This window comes from Tachysurus vachellii, chromosome 6, assembly GCF_030014155.1.
Source record: "Tachysurus vachellii isolate PV-2020 chromosome 6, HZAU_Pvac_v1, whole genome shotgun sequence".
NCBI lineage: Eukaryota > Metazoa > Chordata > Actinopteri > Siluriformes > Bagridae > Tachysurus > Tachysurus vachellii.
This window is the reverse complement of record NC_083465.1, coordinates 14,926,890-14,952,229: the sequence shown is the minus strand read 5'-3', so window position 1 is coordinate 14,952,229 and position 25,340 is coordinate 14,926,890. Positions and strand designations below refer to the sequence as shown.

General features: G+C 37.3%; 1 protein-coding gene across 1 annotated transcript in view; it reads right to left on the bottom strand.

Moving 5' to 3' along the window:
• zgc:171482 (zinc finger protein) overlaps nucleotides 1-17,157 on the bottom strand; it is a 69,740-nt gene extending 52,583 nt beyond the window's left edge. Inside the window, exons 1-2 of the mRNA XM_060871381.1 lie at nucleotides 16,890-17,157; nucleotides 3,306-3,410 (exon numbers count right to left, since the gene is read on the bottom strand). Of these exons, the coding sequence (XP_060727364.1) occupies nucleotides 3,306-3,410 (105 nt within the window). The 5' untranslated portion in view covers nucleotides 16,890-17,157. The remainder of the gene's footprint in view (nucleotides 1-3,305; nucleotides 3,411-16,889) is intronic.
• Nucleotides 17,158-25,340: the final 8,183 nt, after the last annotated feature.

Here is a 25,340-nt window from a genome sequence, read left to right as displayed (position 1 = left end):
TCACAGACTCTCAGTGGACAGAGAGATTAAGAAAGGAACAATTTGTGTACACCACATTCACTACTCTGGAATGAGTTTTTCAGTGAAGTCACTAGTTGGTTTTAATAGTCAGTGAATATAAAGCCGGTCTCGATGCAGCCTGCAATAAATTCAACCATACTCATGTGAACAATGTGCAATCTGAGAATGGATAGGCTAGAAGAGAGATGACAGGCCAATGAAATAAGAGCCAGATACTGCATCACTAAATATAGTGCTTTGGATACTGGAGCTGCTATGTAAATAAATCTCGCTGAGCTAAACTGCCACTCAGAGACGCTCCGTCTGCTACACGGATTCTTACACTTCGGGTTTGTTCTCATTAGCTAAACCTGTTAATCTACGATTGCATACTTTGTAGTCCAGAAAAGCACTAAGTGCAGACTGTAAATAATGCAGGGGAATGATTCTTTAATGATCAGTCCTTAAATTACTTTCTCTGAGGCGTAGAGTCTTGAGAGAGGTGGACTACATTACTGCTTTAAAAGCAGCCTGTGAAAAATGCACAAGCTTAGCGCTTAGCTATTCTTTACCAGACTACCAGAGGTTAATATTATTTGACTGCTGATTATCAAATTTAGTATTACATTTCGAATAGCCAGCACAATGGCTATTAAAGAAAACACAAGAACTTTGTTTCAGCCTGAGACATGAGGGGACAACTGCTACCTTAATAACGTATTAATGTAAATAAGTTAAAAATTCCACATTGTCCAGGTAAACCGTCATGGGAAAAAGAAGAGTACACGTCCAAATGTGGGAAGACTGGCAACTGTCTTAAACAAGCCTCCTAACTGTAGACGTTTTAGAGATGGCCTATAACCCTTTACAGATTGATGAGGAGCAGCATTTGCTTCTCTGAGGTCATGTATGATGTTCTTTCTTGGCATGATGTAGGTATAAGGACATGAGACTGCCAAAAGTTCTAATTGTGGAAGTAAAAATGGTGTGCTGATGTTTTTTCCCTTTATTTTCAGGGGGATGGATGACTACATCCTGAAATCTGTTGTTTTCCTTCTAATCTGTGTGCATTTCTTTACTGAAGTTGCTGAGAACCGGTAAAATAATCAAAAGGAAAGTGTACTTTGTTTTTCCCATGACTCTATATTAACGTGCCAGTTCTAATATTAGTTATTTGTCATTAATTATTCTTTAATAACGACTACCTTACAGGGACTTACCCAGGGAAAGGCATTTAATGTTGCCTAATAATACAAGTGTCATTGCTTCTTAGGAGTCAGATGTAATGCTGACTAAAAGTTTTCTGAAAGGTGGCTGTCGGCGAGGTGGCGACTGTTTCTATCAAGTCAAGTCAAGAAGCTTTTACTGTCATTTCAACCGTATATAGCAGTACATAGAGAAATAAGTAAGTGTTTCTCCAGAACCAAGGTGCTACATAGAACAAAGACAGAGCTAAGGACTTAAGTTAATCCTTAGCTCTGTCTTTGTTCTATGTAGAAGTAATAATGCAAGAGGACCAGTAAGGATACTGGAATTAGGAGTGCTGATGGCGCTACGGCACCCCAGTCATTCGGGATTCATTTAATTACAAATGCAGCTACAAAACATTAAACATTTTTGTCACAAAATGTTCCACAACATGAAATGTTCCTAGAAACAAACAAACAAAAAAATGCTAACAATTACAAATTTGTGTAATTGTTAGCGAGTTGTCGGCTTTTTATCAGCGATGGTGTGATGCTATGTGTCAGGGCCGTATCACATCGCATGGATGCTGATTACTTTGCTTTAACTAAATACTTGTGGTGATTCATTTCTTCTTTCTATGATTATGTCAGCTAGATGAGATCTGTCTAGTGACTCTCCCTGTAACCTAGGTAAGCATGAAAGTGTAAAACATATGTCTAGAGTGAACACACAATGGAAATAGTCTGATTTAACAAAAAAAGCTGACTCTGTTTTTGATTTACTGCTATTTATTGGCCAATTTGTTGACCAATATCAATCTGATAAACGACACCGTCCACTTTATTAGAAACTGTCCTGTACTGTCAATCTAATCAGCCGACCATACGTCAGCAGAGGAATGCGTGAAATCATGAGCTTCACGTCAAACATCTAAATGAAGAAAAAGGGTCTCTGTGACTCTGATCGTGACCTGTTTGCTGGTACTAAAGGGCTGATAGGAGTATTTCAGAAACCGTTGGTGTGGAATTCACAGGAAATGATTCACGATCTTCTGCAATATGTTTATTACAATATTTTTTTTTTATCTACAGTGTTTTAAAATTAGTGATTTTTACTTTCAATCACAATAAGCAATGTTACATTATGGTACATTGTTTTGTTACATAATAATATATTGTTATTACATTATTGTGATATGTTACCTTATGATAAATCACATAGACGTCACATATACATTACAGGAGAGTGAAATTCTCTCTTTACATATATCAATGTTGGAGGTTGGGGTCAGAGCGCAGGGTCAGCAATGAAAGCACCCATGGAGCAGAAAGAGTTAAGGGCCATGCTCAAGCTTGGCAGTGCTGGAGCTTGAACCCCAATCCTCTGATCAACAACCCAGAGCCTTAACCACCACTGCCCTTTTTTTTTAATTTGATTAGATTTTTTTTTTTCATTTTTAGAATAAAAGCTATGTTCCGTTACACTGCATACTGTTGCACTATACGCATTATGTGCTACTTCAAGTTAGAATATCACAGAACTGGTTGACATTTATTGTTTTATTTTTTTATCTAATATCCCATACAGTCTATAACAGTCTATATTTCTATATTTACATAGTCTATCTGCTGCATAGTTTTTTTTGTTTTTTTTTTTATGTGTGTGTTTAGTGTGTGTTTGATTCATTTTTACTTAATTTTACTTTTTTACATTTTTATTATTATTATTTTTTGTACTTGTCAAGCTTTCACTGTTGACAGCAAAGAAAGAATTTCATTGTACTGGGAATTTTGTATCCTGCTCTGCATACTGGACTATTTCCCTCCATGCAGCAGGTTGATGGTGCTATGGTATAAGGGTTATCAGGACTGTTTTTGGGAAAGCAAAAATATGCCATGATTTAAGCATGTGTTAATTAGCATCTTTTTAATTACTATTCAATTAATCTTAGAGGAACCTGAGAGTGTAATGACAGGTGTGTGTGTGTATTTTGTGTGTGTGTGTATTTTGTGTGCGTGTGAGAGAGCGAGAGAGCATGTTAAAGTGTGAGAGCAAAGTGTGAAAAACATCACTGAGTGTGTGTGGTGTGTGTATGTGTATGTTATACGAAGTCTCACCTCATAGTGCGCAACACGCTGTGACTCAGAGATGAGCTGAGCATTGCAGATGTTACAGTAGCTCTCTGTGAAGAGTCCTCCATCGCCAACTCCTGCAGATTTCATCTGAGAACACACCGCGGCACATGGTTAGGACTTATAGAGGACACCGCACTGTATCCTGTCAAGTTCAGACAATTCTTTTTATCAACAACTTTATCTAAATGGGATAATCACTACACAGGTGTTTGCTAAGCCTGGGCTAATACTAGCCTTTGCATAATAATTTGACAACGCTTAACTACGGAACGTGTCATCTGATATACCAGGACAAAGGAAAATATAGCTAGAGCAGTTCTCAAGGGCAACATTTTTCAGTGTGTCAGAGATAACTAAGTTTTGGTGATGCGTTTTCACAGCTACAGTATTTCACTACTGTTTCCTTATCATAATTAAAGGCATTACATTTCACATTTTTAGTTTAGCAATATGTTGCGAGTTTGGGATGTCATGGAACTTTTCAGAGTTTAAAATTCGAAGGTAATGGACCACATGTGCCACATGGAGTGACAACAAATGGGTTTTGCCTAAGGGTAAAGAAATCATACTTTGGTTCAGTGTCTCGAATGTTTTCCAAATTAAATTGTTTCAAACACAATCAAGACTTTTTTTTTTACTCTTTGCAAGTCTGTTCAATGCACATGTGCAACCTCAATAATTAACGAACCATAATAAATATATGTGTGGCGGCGTAATCTGCTACTACAAGCCGTCTACTGTAACAAGTGGCAAAAACCGTTAGATGAAACTAACCAGACGAGCCCGGCTGATGCAGAGCTGCAAGTGACACGGTTTCAGTTTGAGTCCCATTTTACACTCCAAGTGTACAATTAGCCCTCTGTTACTGAATGTCCTCAACATGACAGATGAGAACATGCAGGACCTACTAATTAGCTCAACAGCAGGCTACAGGATGGGACAGTGATAGCATTGCCATCTAATTGATCTCGTGTGAAACTATTAGAGAACAGCACTGTCAGCCTACTCTGGTACACCATTAATGTACTTCCCCCTCCTTGGTATCTTACCATATCAGAATGATCATTAGTGCACTCTGTTGCACTTATGTTACATTCATATTAATTAGAATCCTATGTTATACCAAAATATCCTTTTAGTTACCATCCTTGTGTCATCTCGACTGACAAGAAGACCGAATTATACGTTTTATCATTTTGTAGTAATCAGAATGTTGTATCTCTTTATGCGATGTGATTATTATGCTTTACACAGAGAAACTAAAATGTATACACCACACATATATCATATATATATCAGTATTGACTTGTCCCTAAAGCTCTAAAAGGAGTATTTTACACAGTAGATATACTATAGTCTGAAACCTCAAAAGCAACAGAAATGCTGTTCAAATAAATATGAACATTTAATTTGATGACCATCAATGATGACAACATGATTAACAGTTTTGTTTTGTTGTTGCATTCATTTAAAGGTGGGGTGCATGATGTTTGAAAGCCAATGTTGACGTATGAAATCACCAAAACAAACACGCCCCTAATCCAAATGGGTGTCACCCCTGTTTTGATAGCTCCGCTGTATTATGGAGGAACCTGCTGGGGCAGCTGGTCGAGGGATATTTTTATCAATAAATTAACTCAATGAGTAATACTATGGTAATGGGTCAAATGAGTTTTTGTAGTACTGTGTGTTGTACTGTGAAAGTTTTAGCTCCGTTCACGCGGAAGACGACGTTCAACACCTAGAACCCGAGGCAGAGGTAAAAGCAGTCAGACATGCGCACTCAACACTCTCTCTGCTGCATACTGACAAGACACTCCCCTTTCTGTTCATTGACTACACGTTTGTTTTGTTAGTCGGCCCGACTCAGTTTTCTGAAGCATTTTTCAAACATGGTGCACCCCACCTTTAAAGGTCCGTCAGTAGTCATACTTCCAGCGTGATTATCACAGATGCTTTGAAAAACTTCATTAAATCTGGTATGTTCAATTTAGAGCTTCTGAATAATTACAAAAAAGTCAATTTAAAGTCTCATAAAACCTTGGACTGGAAAATATGTTCAAGACGGCATCGAATGCAAACCAATGGAATATTGTAGAAAAAAGGTTCTTGGTTCAACTAAATATTAATAACTGTATTGAAATATGTTGTTTAAAATGATAACTTTAAACAACCCTTTTCCATGCTCGAGACTTGTGCATAGTTTCTGAACAAATATAATCAAACCCCATCTATACTTGAGCACTTTATAGGAAAATGTACAAATAATTAAGTCAGTTTGGAGAAAAAAATAATCATTTAAATCCTTGTGAATCTACTGTAAGAAAACATAAAGCTTTCAGACTTGAAGCATAATGATTCCCGAGTATGTTGAACTTCTACGCATCAGACAGTGTGTTTACAGTTGTTTATACATTAAGTTTTAGTAACATTTACATCTCATTCATACAGCTGAGCAATTGAGGGCTAAGAGCCTTGCTAGTTAGAACATTATATAATAGCACTGTTCAGTAAATTCATGCTTTAACTCTACATCTATGTTTCTGTATACAAGGAATTACAGTATACCGTAAACAGGTCACTTATTGAGGTCATTGTAACACTGTCACTCCTTTACATCTGTATTGAGGTCAGCTGTAAAGGAGTAAAAAATTGGACTGCTTATTGCTACCAAATAGACCTAACAATGGTGAGATCTCAGTGTTCTTACTAGGTTGGGTTAGTGGTGTGCATGAAGAGTAATGTCTGAGCGGTTAGTAGAATAACAATGGAACATATTAGCAAGGCCTCTCCCCGCTCTCTCTTTCTCCCTGTCTCTCTCTCTCCCTCTCTTTCCCTCTCTCTCTCTCCCTCTCTCTCTCTCTCCCTCTCTCTCAGCAGTTCAAGGTTGGGGGAAGGTGCTCTATCACTGCTGAATGATAAGATAGACCTCAAGGTCACCCTCGGAAATGTAATAATTTCTTCTTTATGGAGGCTTCAGCAATGCTATAGACCACTAATCTCTCAGCAGCTAGCAACATTCTTTCTGTGTCATGTCAATCAAAATATAATATTTATATAATATTATATATATATATATATATTATATAAATAATAATATATATTATTAATATATAATAATATTAAATAATATTATATAAATATGATATTATATATATTCAATAAATATATATATATATATATATATATATATATATATATATATATATATATATAATATTATTTATATATATATATATATATATATATATATATATATATATATATATATATATATATATATACATATACATATATAAATATAATTATCATGTAATAATACTATATATTTACATAAAATTATTCTCTATCTATCTATCTATCTATCTATCTATCTATCTATCTATCTATCTATCGACAGACAGACAGACAGACAGACAGACACTGGAATCCCCAGGACCCAATAAATGTGAAATGAGAAATTTCCCCATTGTGGGACGAATAAAGGAATATCTTATATCTTATAAAAGGACAAAAAGAGTATATTTTCAATAACATTTATATGCACCGAGTGCACATACACCAAATGACATCATACACCAAATTTAGACATGAAAATCTGAATACACTGCAGGAGTGACTAGCAGGAGCCAACAGGTGAAAGAGAACGTGAGTGAGGAGGTCAACAAAGAAAAAGGTCATCGGTGAGTGAGAGTCAAATAAATTGAGAAGAATTAGCTTTTTAATGCCGAACATCTAAAGTAATTATTTGTTCTCTAGCTGGGTGGAATTTAAGTTTGTTAAGGTATTGGTATCATATAAAGGATTCCTGATAGCCGGATAGTGACTAATGGGGTGAGCTTGTGTGGTTCTTTGTATTTTTCTATTTTAAACATTATTTCATTGGGCAAATCTCCTGGGTGTCTGATCACCTCGCTGTGCATATGCATTGCCCTCTGGTTTTGGCAGCATTTCATTTATGGCATTTAGGAGACACCCTTAGCCAGAGCACCTTACATTTATCTCATTTATGCTGCTGAGCAGTTTCTCAGGACCTTAAAGGCTCAAGGCATGCTCAGGAGCCCTAGAGTGGTGGTCCAGGGATTTGAACTCACAACGTTGAGAGTTGTGTTCAGTTGTTTGTTGGACAACTAATGAATAGCCCAACACCTTATCCACTGAGATACCACTTCCCTGTCGGCACACGAACATTCTCTGACATGTTTATAATGAAGTCTGACAAACAAAACACACAGATTATACGTGCAGTCATATACCAGAGACTGCAGCATATTCGGCAAGGATCCAGGTGTGAACTGTTCAGTATACTCCAAAAGGATTTAAGGAGCAGGAGAAACTAGTAAGAAGTTTTGAGGGACTGAGATGGATGGAAAAAAAAAAAAAAGAACAAAAGTCACACACATCTAATTTGGACAGTATTTGTAGCTGTGTAAGACACTACACCTGAGCCAGCCACAGGAGTACATGATCATTTTGTAGAATTGTAATCAGAGCACAGGTTACGTATTTGGCAGTCTCTTATCTTCATCTGTGAAGTGACATCATTCCTCCTTCTGCCATCTGTCTCTATCAGCTCCTGTCTGCTGGGTGTGACTGTAGAGACCTTGTCTACGCCAGCTCACTGTTATGTTATTCTTACTGACGCACAAATCCAGTCAGACTGTTTTCATGTGCAGTGAACAGCAACACCAACAACATATTCTTCCACTCCTGTCTCCTAGGTCTCCATGCTGCCTTTTCTGTCTGATTTTGGAGTGCCCTTTCGCTCCGTCAGACTGGAGAATAAAGAATTGCTTTGTCATAAGAAGATATATCGTACACGATCACAGCTCTGTGATGGCTACTCACGCTGTGATGGTAGTGAGAGAGAAAAACTAGGAGAGTCAGAGTGACACTGTCTGACGATGATGTCTGACCTAAAAAAAAAACAAAACAAAAGAAAAAAAAAAGAAAAAAAAGACAGAAGCACTTACTGAGGCTTAATCACAGAAAGATTTTTCAGAAAGAATTCTTTTCAAAGTAGTAGGATTCACTAGTAGAAGTGGAGCTGCAAATAAAATGACTGTTGTTCAGATTATGGTTCATTACACCCTTCTATACCCTACAATACAATGCCTGAAGGTTTATAAAGTCAACGCTCAGCAGCAGTCCAGCTGTACAGAAGATTGAGCTTCGTTTTATCTGTTTGACCTCCACAGTAACTGATCTGGTCAAATCTGGGAAGCACCCGCCGCCATAAAACTTTCACTGGACCTTCGATCGATGACCGTAATCTGTTAAGATTGCGTCGGTGTAAATCTGGCTGGACAGAATCGGAATCTAAATATAACGCGCTGTTCCGATATGCAAAGAGATATTATTGTGCGGTATAATGCGGTACATGAAATGTGAGCTGCAGCTCAGGCTATTAAAGCGCTTGCTAAAGAGTACTATAGACAGCCGTTACGATATGCCTTTCATGATAGCAGTATTGTGTAATCTAATAATCAGCAATTAAATGCTCTGGTGCTCTGAACACCGATAGCATGATCATGGCGGATTATTTTTGAAAGCTAAACATCTCTTAATGTGCTCAGGGAGTCTGCCTGGACACATGTAGGGAAGCCATGTATGCAAACGGAATTCGTTTTGGCAAGACAGAGAGTCAGATGCTGCTTGGCACCAGCTTCGAGCATCGTGCTTCTTCAATGCGCCATGGCCCGAAAAAGTTGATGAGTGCTGTTTTTGGCTGGGCTGCTTGTGTGAAGGGGCATTAAAAATACATCTGCAAGAAAGTGAACTGAGCATCCATGCTGCCTTCATCCCTTCTTTTTCTCTTTGTGGAAAAGAGCAGCTTTGGAAATCTCTTCTCTCCTAACACCACATTTGCAATTCTGTGATGCAAGTGCTTTGAGTTTGTGTCCTAAAGTGCACTGTGCGTCTCGTCTGTAACTCATGCTGTTCGAGGGGAGTTTTCTGAAGATGACTTCAGGTCAAATATTTTATAAATGATGAATGGGGCAAGCCACTATATACACAGATGCATTGATGTCAACCTGAGGCATATGATATCGATTTCTCAGCTAAAACATGGCATTTTATCACATCTGTTCTGTTACCACTGAATATGTTTTCTGGTAGTACTGATGCAGTTAAGGATGTTACGGACTTTGGGTGTTTGGAGACCCGTCGCGATGGCTAAAGGGATTAGTAATTACATTTTCTTGTACTCATTAATAATAAGGCAAATAAACCGTGAAAACTATAAAAACAAAAAAAAACCTCATTTGAAATTGAAAGCACAGGCAGTAAAATTTGCTGACTGTTTTGGTCAATGGTAAAGACGTTGAGGTCAACTCAGAAAACACTGAGCTAGTCATTGTTCTCCTCTTCTATCTGGCAGAACGGATTAAACTTCTGCATCCTGTTTTATTAGTAAAAACCCAAAAACTGGAAAATACACAGATATATTTGATTTATTTACTGTATTAAAAGTATTTACACCTCTGTCTGCAGTTTGAGGACTTACATTTCCTGCCATAATGCAAAGTACTGATTTTTGTCTTGATGTTTGTCTGTGAAATGTCACTGGGCTCTGATTAATATTTGTATTGAATCTCTTAGATGAATCACTTTATTACTTATAAACGACAAAATGTCACACACCCATGGTGTCATGAACAAAGAAATATGTCACATACCAAGTGTAAGATTCATTTCAAGATGTTGCATCTGACGGATGCAGAAAGCACATTTTCGAAAGCATAACACTTCAGAATAAATCAAAGCGGGGTGAAATATTGAACGTCATCTCACAAACACAACTTTCAAAGAAAACTCTATCTCCAATTGGTGGCTCCAATTATAGTGCGTGACATTTTCTCTGGAATCCTACAAACACTACAGACTGCGGTCTATTTGTCTACAGTGGTATTTCATGTCTAAAGTACTCATGAAACCCATCAGTACTCTAACGCATTTCTAATTAATCTAACATGACTTTTATAAGCGCCTCTGTAATGAGATGTGCAAGAGAGGTGGCCATCATATCAGAGGCTAATGGGCCTTAAGTTAAGAGCCTCTGAGAATCTTCGTTCTATTTGGAATAAATCTGAAATAAACCGGCCATTTCGTATCAGGAAAAAAAAAAAAGATAAAAAAGGTTTCAATTGACCAAATGTCTTGATCGCTCTAGAATACAAATAAGAGCTTTACTAATAAACTTTGTTAACCTTTTAAAGAGCTGATCGTTTTTAAGTCTGCGTTATTATTTTGCACCAGATAAAACATATTTGAAGCCATTTACTGCTAATCGAAATCCTAGCGGATTGTTCGGCTTTTACAATGCCGTTTGTGTCCTTAGCGTTTACAAGCTCTGCTTTGTCCTTGCACTTTTTGAATTCATCATGTGCTCCCAGCATGCCTTGCAAAGTCCTCGGTGAGTCTGGCATTCGCTTTGAGTAAAAGAACTATGATGATGACAAGGTACCAAAGGGCCAGCAACATGTCAACACGATTGCAATCAGGCCATGAAAACCGCTCAGGCTGCAGACAAAGTGACCCAATAGGAGGATGAAGATACCACTGCATATCTCACAACTCAGTCACCTTACTGATGAATATTCACAGCTTACTGATCAACTATGCTATGAGAACACATTTCCTAGACTGCAGTTATTAGATTTGGTCGTCCTGCTTTTACCGAAGCTATAGCGGATAATATGGTTATGTAAAAATTCAGCTATGTAAAAAGAAATCTAGCAACTGTTTTTGCAAATAAACGAAAAAAAAAAGCAAATAATCGTAAATGTGAGATAGATTTTACCCTCTCAAATCCATCTTTAAACTAAAAAGAATCTTAACATTCTTGTTTTAGGTTTTTATTTCCAGAACCGCACACAAACACACACAGACACAAAATGAACTGTAAGAACTGCACTGAAATGCAATAAACCAAAAACACACTCAAACTCTCCTTCAACATACAGTACATCCATGTCTACAGCACCACATCACCCATATTAAAGTGTTTACATGGTAGTTTTTTGCACATGGTGTCTTGCACATTCACTCAATCGCTGTTTTGCACACCACATTTCAATCCCTCATTCAACTGCAGCTATCAGGTAACTGTATATATGTTTACTAGAACCCTGTTTGTTCAGATTCCTATATTTTTGCACGTGTTCATTATACTGTATAATATACAGAATGCACACTGCACTGTGCTATTTTGTGTATTTGTCCTGTGCTCAGTGTAGCCTCCAAGCCCTGTCCCGCACTGTTTGCACTAGATTGCGCACGATGCACTTTAAGTCCTTAGCTCTGTGTTGTTTTATGTGGCTCTTTGTTGTTCTGTGTAGCACCACGGTCCTAAAGAAATGGTTGAAATGACAATAAAAGCTTCTTTAAATGACTTGACTTCTTCCTCTATAGACTACTACAATTCCCTTCATTTTGGGATCAGACAGAAAACCTAGTCATGTCTGCAACTGGTCCAGAGTGCAGCTGCAAGAGTTCTCCAGGTACTGAAAAAGAAAATGCATCTTTCCTCCCTAACTGGCAACCAGTTAAATCCAGTTTGAAAACATATTTATCCTCCGATGCATTTGAGTCTATTTGAAGTTCTCCATCATCCCGATGTCTGTTTCGGCTTTGTTACCGGCGCTCTTTGTTGTTGCTCTCTCCTTTTAAGCTTATTTACACTGTTTGGTTTCTTAATTGTATTAATAATCTTTGACATTACTGTGCATTAAGCTTTTTCTGCCCTTTTAAACATGCTGTAAAAAAAGAAATATGCATTGACTTGCCTCTTACTAGAGGATCGCAGAATAAAAATATTGAAATGAAATTCAAATTAAAATGAATAAAGAAAAATGTCCATTAAAACAGCAAATGCTGTGTCGGTGATGTGGAACTTTTTCTCTAATTGCTTATTGGATTTGGTTCTATACTATGGTTTCTGAAGAACCCAAACACATTAAATAAACATGTGCATGTATATGTATAGGGAGTCACGCTGGTGCTGCATGTGTCTAGGGAATGAATAAATGAACAATAATGAATTCAGCTCTTGTGTTAACTACAGTGAATTTACTGAAATGAGTTGCATAGCTGGGATTGGAGATCTGTCTCATCATTTACTACTTGAAATTTGAGCGATTATACTTATATAAGTTTGGGCAGTCATTTCCTGTATGGTCACGATGAAATGCATTATAAGGAGCAATCTGGGGTTTTTTTTGTTTTTTTTTCCCCCAATGAGTTAGAAGAGATGCAATGTTAAAACAACTTCTTCGTCACCCGAGCGCTGGGTGATACGGTCACGTGTTCCGCTTCATGCTATAACTAAAGCCTACATTTTTTCTCACTAGCTCTTCGAGTAGCCGAACGTATGCTCGAGAATTGATTCTGTCCCAAAGTGGTACTGATCATTGACATTCTGCAATGATTTTGAAACACAAGCTATCACATACAAGATGATTAAATCACAGCTGCTGATTTCATTCAAAGCTCAGGTTACTGTCTGTATGGAGTTTTCCGTGTTCTTCCCTAGTCCGTCTGGTCCGATTTCCTCCCACCTCCCAAAAACAAGCTGATGGTGAAATGCTTACTCTAAACTCTAGGACCCATGCATGGTTTATTCTCACCCTGTTATCTTGGAATAGACTCCATTAAATATGCGTATGTATATATATGTTTGTGTGAATCCCAGGAGATCAGTAGTTTACGAAATACTCAAACCAGCCTATCTGGCACCGACAGCCATGCCACGATCAATGTCACGAATATCCCACATCCTTATTCTGATGATTGATGTGAACATTTACTGAACCTCTTGATCCGTATGTCTGTATGCATTCTGCTGCTGCTTCATGATTGATTAATTGAATAACTGCTAAATGATCCTAATAAAGTGGACAGTGAGGGGATATGCCTGTAATAGATTCTTCCATATTTTTAGCCTTGCTGAATAAATAACAATAATAAATCTCAGAATGAGATGCGGTTATGCATTTCAGTTGCCAATTCGTTTTCTGCTGTGTGTGGAGCTACCTGGTAATGACCTTGTTTTGCACAGACTGTCAATCATGTTTTATTCCTTTATGTCTCAAACGCAGGACTTCAGATAGCTTATGTTTCTGAAAAGACTGAAAGAATAATTGGAAAAGAAAAAGCAAGCAGACAAAGTACTCCGCTCTCACAACACATTCTATCCAGTTGTGGTGGTGCACATGAAAGGTTAGAGACTTCACAGATACAGTAGTTCAGTCCCAGCTCCTTGGGGGACATGGAAATGGCAGTAGAAATCACACATGACACATCTGACAGACACATCACACCATGAAAAATGCAAACTATTGCAAAAAAATGAAATCTTGTGACATCTCTGCGCTTTCTCACAACATGTGCTGGTATTCCTGGTTCTGTGAAGTTCAAAGTATCTAACGGTCTTCAGTATCTTAGATACTTTCAGTAAACACTATAATCTGTTATTCATGATACAAACCATTCAAATATGTGTGAGGCTTTCTCCTGTATATACTTCAGCTTTTTTTTGTTGTTGTTGTTTCTTGGAGACCTGAAATGAAAGCATTATACAAGTCTGACAAAGAACGAGAAGTCTGCTATGCAGGAAATATCTCATCTGCAGCAATAAAAACGCCTGATATTTCCTTAAATGCTTAAATCCAGAATGAGGAAATGATAACATGGCATCCTTCTGACAGGATGGACCAAAGAAAAGCGAATTAAAGACAAAATCCTGCTTTGTTATTGAACATTTGCACATTACACATTGTATTTGAATTTTTAACCTGAACAATCACACACACACACACACCCCACACAAACCCCCAACCCACACACCCCATACCCCAAACCCCACACACCCACACACACCTCCACACCACACACACGACAAACAATATCTAATGTGTCTCTCCTTGTCTTAATAGACTTAAAGCTCTGCTAAATCTGATGTGTTGCTAAACAAACAGAGCATGCTATTTCTCAACAGAAGATAAAATAAATGAAATCGGTGAATCCTGAAATCATACCTTGCTTATTAATGAACATATGCAGTGTATGCACTCATCGGTAACACTATGATAACTCAAATAGCCACTTTTTGCAACCACATGCAGAAAAGCATCTCAGGATGCACAACATGCCAAATCTGGAGGAGGATGGGCTACCATCGGCTACAGCAGGAGACTGCATGGTGTTCCATTCCTTTTAGCCAAGAACAGACAGGGCTTGGAGGCTACACTGAGCACAGACTGACCAAAACTACAAACTGACCAATATTCCACAAACACAAATTATATGTGTGTTTGTGTGCATAACGAATAATAAATAAGTAATAAATGTCTTTTCAGAAAATGGCAATAGTTTTAAACCTACAAGTAAACACACTATTAAACTAAAATGATTTGAATATTTTATATGAATGCATTCAAATGTGATCAAAAGTAGACCACACACTCAACATATATACTGATTAATAATCCTTAGTCAAATATGTCATTATTTGGGATTCTAACTACATATATGACCTTGTAAATGATCTTACCAAGCATAGAAAAGGAGCTTGAGCTCCACAGAAGAGGATACAGTTTGCTATTTATGACAGAGGGTTCAGTTGGGTTATGCTGCCTGTTGCCATGGAATCTTATAAGAGTGATGAAGTTACACTGTGGTCATAGAAGGCAGGCTCAATTATGAATGAACCTCAATTATCCTCCATTATAATTCTTCAAAAAAAGGAAGCAATTACGTTAATTAGTAAATAACAGAGGTTTTCAAACAGCCCTCACTGGTCTGGCAGAGGAAAAGCCAAGGTATCTGTTTATCCTCTCTGGCAAACTGGCCAACAAAAGTGTGTTATCTGTTGCCATGTGTTTGTGTGCAGGTGTGGTGGCAGCCGTCATAGCAGAACAAATCATCAGAAACTATAGACTTAAAAAAAAGTCCTGCCAAGTCCATCAATCAAAGCTGAAGGATGGAAGGAGCTACAAATTGATCTCTGCTCGATAGAGAATAATCTGTTATCTACTGTCCGAGCCCTGTAATCATGTCACGTGTACACTGTGCAGCCCTATTCATAGAACACGCAGCACATATGACACACATGACACGAAACACGATATATGAGAGGGACTGTCATCACTGTAACATCAAGGAAAATATTCTGCCTCACACAGGCATATCGCAGTAACTGATTTCAATATCTGTAGTCTTTTTTTTATGAATTAAAGGCAACCTCAGTCCTACAATTTAACCACAACTGCAGCAAATTATTTTGGCATCTGTTTGTTTGGAAATCGTTTTTTTTTTTGTTTTTTTTTTTGATATGTTAAGCAGTTATATCTTCTATTATAGTAGAGCAGTATTGCTGTATTTATTTTACCTACTTTAAAATAGCACTATTACAGCATTATTACATGGAAGACTGTAACTGTAACAAACTCGGAAATAGTTATACCTTTCATATTACATCTAACTTAACCTTCTTGCTAATAAAACTCAACAATACAACCTCAGAGATAAATTATAAGATCTCTGGGTCTGGCAACCCGAATCACTCCAATTCAGTCTAAATGAAAGCTTGATGAATGCAAACTCAACATGACTCTAATCAACAACAGCAAAGCATCACGATGGACATTCTCACACACAACCTTCAAATTTCCACCTGTTTAATGACATGGACTATCACTTTAATGACCTTGAAACTGGGTGTATATTAAAACCATCAAAACGCTTACTGCAGAAGAAGCTTCACTAGTGTTTCATACAAATTCATGCATTTTCACACGTACAGTACAGGGTGAAACTTTTTCTAGAAATAAAGCACTTAAAAAACTACACTGTCAGAAAATTAATGATGATGAAAAAAAATGATATCTCTGATGAAAACAACTAAACTTTACCTTTACCTTGTCCCTGAAGTGAAATATACATAATGTGGTTTAATACATATTTTACCTAGAACCTTTAAAACTGTCCCCTAAATCTAATTATGTGCCATAAATCTTTAGGTACATTATATCCACATTTTCAAACGAAAATATACAGCAAAGGTACAAAAGACTGAATCACCTCAGGGACAAAGAAATGTACACTTTAATATCCTTTTTTTTTTCCTGAGTGCACTCAAAATAGCCCATTAGTGTAAACCTGACGGTCAGGTTTTGCTTCTGAAATAAAGCTCAAGCAGATAAAAGCCAGAATGAAATATTCAGCCTGAAAGTGAATTAAACAGTAAAGGATGTTGCTGGGTTTTTTGGGGGGGAAACTGTTGTTTTTGTTTTCCTCGTGCTCTATAACTGGTTTTCTGGGATCAATAGCTAGTGAGTGCAACAGAACTGTACAGTGTTAAAGGCACAGTGTTGAATGTTTACAGCAACGTTGTATTTGTATATTAGCAGAATTACAGCATGCATATCGTACCGAAAGGTTTATTCAAGACTAGGTGATGTGCCTGGAATGTAATTATGTATGCAATCTTTTTTTTTTTTTTTTTTTTTAGTTGTGAGAAAGAAGTCAATGTGGAGAGAAACAGGTGCGCGAGACTTCACTCACCTTCCTCTACGCTGTTGTTTCCTGTATAAAGCGCCTCAGATTCGCAGCTGTACTCATCCGCCTGATTGCGCGGCAAACTTTGAGTTCGTTCATGCAGCTCTACGGCATGGTCTCGGTCTCGCTCGCGCTTGTGCTCACGCCGTCGAGCTGCCACGAGTCGAAGGTGTCGCGCGCGTAAACGGTAAACGAGCAGACAGACCGTGCCTCACCTTCATCAGATCCTCCTCTAGGTCCACTACGCGCGAGCAACAGCCTTCAGTGACGCGCAGCCGATGTCATCGACCGAGTGCGAGCGAGCGAGCGGCCACGTTCAATATCGAGCGCTGTGCGCGTGCGTAAAGGGAGACACCGCGCGCGCGTCGGTTATCATTGGCTATTTAAACACCTACTAAACTCTCTCAGAAAATAAACGTTTTAAAACTGTACTTCTGCCTTATCCTTAGGGAGTGGTACGATCAAGGGTACATGTTTTGTACTTTTACTATATATTTCAAGTCAAAAGTTTACTCTGAATTGAAGATATATAAATGAACCCTAACCACCACTGATGTACCTTTAATAGCTAATTAACAGTTCAGCGCATGCGCCTTTAATACCTTTAATAGCTAATTAACAGTTCAGCGCATGCGCCTTCGCAGGTTAAAGACAACATAAATACAGTTATCGCCTATTGAAGCTCTTTGCTTGAACAGCTGATGAAGAACATGAGTCTGAAAGGTTCTTATGTCTTATGTGCACTATTCAGTTTGATTCAGAAAAATTCTATTTGTATAGTGTTTTTAACAAAAGACATTCAAACCAGAAATATTACAGACATATTTCATTTAAAATGTATCCCTATTGAGCAAACCAGATGCAACAGTGAAATGCAATGAACAGCAATGAAAAAACACTTGAGATGAGATGACATGATGAAGAAACCTTGAAAGGAACCAGACTGAAAAAAAACCCAACATGCTCGTGTGTGTGTGTGTGACACCAGATAGAGTGATTGTAAATAATTTCCATCTATAACCGTACACTGTATAATCAAAAATGCAGTTGTGTAAGCAGTAACTTGAACTTATGAGCAACTTTTATGAGTCTATTTTGTTGACGTTATCAACAGTTTACTGTTGGAGACCTGACTGCAAAAGGTTTCTTAGTAATTGATGTCCTAAGGCTATCCAAGGAAGGTGCATTTCAATATAACTTTACTAACTTCAGTGTAATTGGAATTGTATAAATATGTACAGGGTTAATAGAACAATAGTGTGCAAATATATTTTGAGGAACATGATCAAAATGACTAGGAATAGATGCGGTAATCAGTTTAAGTCCAGTTTGGTACCTTTATTTCTGAAAGTATATTTCAAGTAATGCAACAGGAGCATTTAGCAGTACAACAGCATGGTTCAACAGCATCCTCTGACTAATGCCCTTAGTCACTCTCCAAAGAAAAGATTAAATCTTGTACTCTAAATGAACAAAGGGTTACAACAAAGGGCTTCTCTTTCAGAAAAGTCTGCATAAACAAGCTTGAACAATTAACCATCTAAAAGACCAATTTTACAAGAGTGATTGTTAAATGTTTAGAAGAGGATTTGTTGTACTGAAAAGGTTATTTTGAATACTAAATCATGGTCCTTATCTATGCTCACTTAATGCAAACATACACACTCGTACTTGCTGCCATCCAAGTTAAACTCTGTTAAATCTGTACATGTAGGAGTAAATTTCATTGTGTGGGTGATCATTTAACCATGGTGACTTCACCATGCTCTTACAGACCTCTTATTATTTATTCCATCCACTAACAAGATATAGTACAAACAACAAACAAAAAAAAAACAGTTACAACAAATTATTAAAATAATTTAGCAAGCAAATTCTACACATTTTCAAAAAGTGCTTTTAGAATCTGAATTCTTTCCACTGCTCCATCATGGAAGAAATGAATTAGACATGAAACAATAAGAATAAGAATACAATAGCATTGTTCATTTACCCCTATCACATTCTTGAATTGAATTGAATAACAATAATAACAGCTTGTGAAATTCTTTCAGCAGATATGGCAGCTGCTTTTGTAGAGGATCCAGCTTCTTCAAGCTCAACACAATAAGAATGCAAAGAGGACAGCACAAGCCAGTTCACCAGAATGCTAATTTAACGGGTGGATGCCAAATTCATTCGACACTGTGCTCATGTGTAACATGCTTCTTGGCAGAGGCATTTGCTCTGCAGCTGTGCAATATACCAAACAGAGTAGTACACACTTATGTTTAAACATGAACCAAGGGGATGTGTTGGCCTAGTGGTTAAGGTGTTGGACTATCAAGTAGAAGGTTCTGAGTTTGAATCCCTTGTCTACCAAGCTGCCACTGCTGGCCCCAGTATAAAAAGTGAGATTTAAAAAAGTAAGATGTTCTGAAAAAGCACATCTGCCAAATGCCATAAATAGCAAAGCTGTCATGCCAGTGCATAGGAATACATTCTGCACACCAAAGGCTGTGGGTGCCATAATTTTCCTTCACTGTAAGGGTTACTGATTATTTCCATGTGTTTCTAATTGCTTAGTTCTCCATATAAACAAAAATTGAGCAGCTATTTCTTTTTTTTTCTTCTGTGAGTCTTGATAATGTCCTTTACCTGCCAGTTTGAGTGTGCATTTGTTTCACAACCCTCGTTTGATTAAGCCTGTACCTTATAAATCTTTTAGATCTTATCTTGAATACTACCATTGGAATTGTGTTTTGGACTTTGTTTACTGAATATCTGCTTTAGAATACACACAGGCCTGCTGAGTCTGTCTTGTTACAAAAGGCATACAGAGTGTAATAAGCTCTGGATGTGTCACCATGATGCTAAAATGGGAAAATGTGTCCATCCCTGCTGTGTGGAGTTATGCGAAATCTGAAGTGTAAATGAATCCACACAATAATCTATCTACGCAGGTAGCACAATGAGACAGAACACATGCAAAGGCTTGCAAACAATAAGCTGTGCATTAGCCATGAAACTTACTTCTGTTAGAATTCCTCAGAGAGGAAGTGGATGTGTTTGATTAGAGAGCGAAGTGTTAAGGAGCCAAGTTTTAGAAGAAGCATTAGCAGCAGAGAGTAGTGTAAACGCTTGGGAAAGACTGCTGAAATCTGCATTATACATGCTAAAATGAGGAGATTATGCTAATTAGAGTAAAATAAGAACTGTGGTAACTTAATAAAACGAAAATTTGGGTGTAAGGGACAAAAAGCACAATACCTGCAAAAACACAATACCTACATTATATATAAGTGCACAATTATATAAGTAGACTATATTTATATAAGCAGATAGATTTTACATCATGTTGTGCCCTTCATATATTTAGCCTGCCAGGGTGTGTTGGGGTCAGAAACATAGCTCTGAGGCCGTGGGTTGCACCCATCACCGTGCCATAGGAGAGCACTGGAGGTGGAGGGCACTCCGTCTGGGCAGTTGCTGAAATTTGATGCCAGCCACGGTGAGCAGTTGCTGCCAAACGCTGACCCGCTGTGCTGAGGTCAAACAGGACTTCATTGTGAGCTGCCTGCATCTCACCACCTGCTGACCTAAAAGCTAAACACACCAGGTGAAGGCCTAGATTACTGAGAGAGAGAGAGAGAGAGAGAGAGAGAGAGAGAGAGAATTGTCATCCCCTCCAATTTGCCCTCTAAAAGAGCAAGGCAAGGTAGTGTTTGAGCTTAATGGAGCTCCAGAGCTGAGCCACAGAGCCACAGCGCTCCCTGTCAAGTGTGTTCCCAACTGATTTTAAGTTCCTGTATATTGTTCCAGTTTTTTCTTTCCTCCTTAATTAACAGACATGTAAGCTTTTTTAAAAAGCATGTTAACTGCTATAGCTCTGAGATGGTTAGTTTTTTTTATTAATCATTTCACCCGTTCCTCTCCTTTCTTGTGCTTATATTGCTGTCATTCCATCTCCCTTTTCAAAGTTCTTAATTGTGGCCTGTCACAGGCTCAGGTAAATCTCAGTGAGCAGTAGAGGCTGCTTACTACTCCTGGCTTTATTAACACACAGTATTTTTTATCTCACTAGTTCTACATGTATTTTTCATGTTGACAACCATGTACTGAAAATAAGGTGGATGTATATATGGTATGATATGGTCTATAATATCTCTCTGCAGATCAATGTACTATCCAGATGAAGAAAGGTTTTGATATCAGAAAGAAAGGAATCCAAAAAGCAGAAAGTTTTGACTTTAAGTTGTTCTTACAATCAAGTTTGACAACTTTATCACAAGTTATAAAAAAGATACTGTATTATGGTTAGCTAAATTAATGTAATTATTAATTACTGCAAATAATCAAGCTCTAAAATTTAATAATAATTTCAGCAAGCACTGTCTTCAGTAATAAAAAAGAAACAAAATGAGATAAGATTTTATATAATTTGAGCAGCAATAATACATAATTAAGAAACAGCATGAGAATAAAAGTACATAAAAACAATCAATAATCAATAATGTAGAATTATTCAAAATTTGTTTAAACAAAAAACAAGAATGTATTAATTTAGAAAAACAATATAGACATACAGTCTAATTTGAAATGGAAACAATGACAACAAAAGATATCATAAAAATGACAATACATAAAATATGTCTCAAGCTGCTTTTTAAAAAGATGTTTTGTGGTTTCTTGACTGATCTTGATTGGTAAATCAAGATGCTTTGCCACATCTGGTTGATTTTGGGTACACTGAGCCTGCAGGACTAGATCTTTATGGATGGTTTGAAACATATGGAGACAGACAATGTATAATGTATGATGGTTCTAATGCATCAGTGCTTAAACAGCTAGTAGCAGCACGTTACAAACTATCCTAAAACACTAAGAGTCTGTGTAACATCCTTTTGGGTTAATAGCAATACACTATATGGTCAAAATGTATTATTACACTCATGTGTGGGCCTTCTTTAAACTGTTGTCAAAAAGTTGGAGACGCACAGTAGTCTTTATGAGGTGAAGAATTACAATTTTGCATCACTCGAACATGTTTTAGCATGACAGTGCATGAAGCAAGCTCCATGAAGACATGTCAGTCAAGGTTGTATAGAAGAGCTCAGGTCGCTCTGACCTCTAAACATTGGGATGCACTGGAACAACCAGTGGAACCCAAGCCTTCAATGGTAAGTAACTTTGGCTACATTATGTACAGTATATTCTCACTTCTGTTTACTTGTTATAACTTGGTCTGTGTTGTTTTAAACAAATTGCATCATGCTGATTAGCTTTATTTGATAGATTATAACAATAATTAAAGCTTCATCAGGAAAGATTCATCTAAAACATATCAGTAGCATGCAAACATTTTCAGTTACAACATTACTTACATACACTACTGTGTTTCTTTTTCTAGGCCTTGTACTGTATATTGACTTTTCCATCCTTTTTTTTTTCGTTTTCCTGAGTGAAACCTATCATTCAAGTCAGCTGGCTTCTAGCAGTGGGATACTAAACATTTAGGAAAAACAACAGAAACTCTTACTGAAATTACATGTTGCTGTAATGTTTTAGATACATCTTCACAGTGTGCACAATTTGATCTCTAGGCTCATTCACAGCATGACGCTGTAGCAGCTGTTGGAGTTTATAGCTCTCGGTAACATTCTGCAAAACAGCCATTGATAATGTAATGAAGGCTGGTGGAAGCTATGAAGCTTGAAGTGCTGCTGTGTGGAACTGTTTGCAAGCCAGGCTCAGCATTGCTTCAGGGGTACTTGAATAACTTTACGGCCATGCCCTGCATTTTTATCATGTTATTTTGAAGCTGGTGACGTGTTGGTGTCATTTTTTCAGTGACTGTTGTGGGGTCTATAATCACCAAAATGTAAACGATTAGTCTTCAACGATTTAGTGATATGACCCTGTCAACTATTTTATAAATGCAGACAACCAATACAAAGGACACTATCGAGGAACAAGGAGTTCCTTGGAGTATGTGTTACCTTGATTGAGTAGGATGTAAGCCCAGAGTCAACATTATTGTAGCTTATATTGATTGCTAGGTTCCTTAGTGATTTGATGAAACCAAGCAGCTGCCAAGAAACCAAGCAACTTTAGAAAAGAATTAGTGCAGCCATTGCAATAAGCCTTGATCTTAAAGTTTGTATCTGTGCTAAACTAAATCAGTACTGAACTACTTTTTTCTTTTTCTTACTATTTCCTTTACTCCTCAATGTATTTAGGTGGAGGGGCTGCAGGGCTTGGAACTAGAGTTAGGAAACTTGATTTTGGTAGATGGTAGCAACAACTGCTTTCATTACATACATTTGTATATGCTGTATAGAGGACAGAGTGCTGGACTCAGGGATTTATTTAGTATTCAAACGAGTGGCTTATTATACCTTTAAACACTATGGAATATCTAAGCAGGAGCTTCTTGCTTTAATGTCTCACCAGTATTCACCTGTCTATCCATCTGTCCATCCATTCATTCTACATTCATTCAGATAATAATAATAATAATAATAACAATAATAATAATAATAATAATAATAATAATAATAATAATAATTATGATTATTATTATTATTATTATTATTATTATTGGAGTATTGTATAATGTGAACTGTGTATATATGTCCAGCTTGCTAATATGGAATGATTAACTACACATAACAGAGATTTTATTAATATTATACACACTGTTCTTAAGTGAATTAAGGTAAATGTATTGAAAACTTAAAAAGTGTAAATCTTTTTTTAAAAAATTGTGTTTCCTGCCATCTAGTGGACTTTTTGTGTGTCAGTAGATTTAGTTCTAAACTGAAGTATATCTGAATAATTTACTACAAATTAGTTCAAGCATTTACTCTGGGTGCATGAAATGTATACATCCTGTTGTATAATGCTGGAAGATTTATAAGGGGACCTACACCAAAACTGAGAGTGTGCAATTGGGTTAAAACTGATTGTATAGTGCCATATTTACTTGAATAGTGGAGTTTAAGGAGTATTGTTAAATGAGCAAATCATAACATTTTTTTCACATTCATCTTTGTGGCCAGTAGTTTCCATATTTGTGGTGATGTCCAGGTGGTGCTATGGTGCAGCATATACAGTAGCATTGCTAGCTCACAGCTCCAGGGTCTTGTGTTCCTGAGCTCTGGTTGTCTGTGTCAAGTTGTCTGTGATGTTTTCTTTGTGTTTGTGTGGTTTTTGATTGGATTCTCTGGTTCCCCCACTGCCCCAAAACATTCATGTATAGGGATTTTCTTAGATAAATTGCCCCTCGGTGTGAGTGTATGTGTGTACTCTCACAGGTGTGTGTCTATGTGTGTGAAGGTCCTATGCTATGGACAGGCATCCCATTCACTGTGTATTTCTGCCTCACACCCAATGACCTCAGGATAAACTCTTGATCCACTGCAGCCCAAACCAGTATACATCAGTTACAAAAACTGAGAGGTTGTAAATGTTGATGTCCTGTAGATGGAACCAGAGTGCTTTCTATAATCTTGAAAACTCTTAAAAATATATATTTACAATTTAGGATTGTAGAACCAAGGCAGAGATTTGTCCAACACCTATATATCTGGTCTTTTGGTGGTCTCTTTACACTCATTGGCTGGGCTGAGTTGCCTGATAAATTGTGCGTAGCAACAGATTGGCTACGGACAATCATTTAAAAATAATGTATAGTATGTATGTACAATTAAACATTGCAAGATTATGAATCAATCTTCCAGGGATACAGGCCATGCTGGAAAAGTCCCTTGTCAGCTTTTCAAAGTGTAGAAGATATATTTAAAAATATGAAATTGGATATTATTATTATTAACTCCATGGGATTCTAAAATTCCAACAGACTAGATTTATCTTTAACTTTATATTTATCATTATGATTTCTGCCTTAACTGCTTCTATAGCAACAACTAATAATTATAAACCAGGTTCCTATAATGCTTTGTTGATGTTGTGTCTCACCAGTGATAAGTGTCTCACCAGTGGAAATGTTAAATGCTACATTGCAACTTCTCTTGGGTTTCCTGACATTTAGTACAATATAATACAATAAGCAAGCCTGGAGATGTTGAGTGATTTCAGTGGAGTTTCCATTCATTTCCATGTGCCAGATCTCCTGGCCGTCACTCCTGACCTCTCTATAATTTATTACATAATTAATTACTACAGCGACTCCATCGTTTCATCTTTCAAATTAGATTTATTGTTGTTTTCTGATGAACCGTTTAAATAACTGCAAATGGCTCACAGTGGGCTAGTAAAGAACGCAATGAAGCACTATTATGAAAGTGAAGCTGAAACACAGCATAATATATTTGCTCCTGCAGATTATATGCTTATTATTAAACAGCTGCTATGGCTCAGCGAGTTTGACCCCCTAAAGCAATAGATGGAGGTGCAAAGCAGTGTTGCTTACCTCAGTGCAGCAAAAGCTCATCACTGGATTCAGCAAGACTGTGC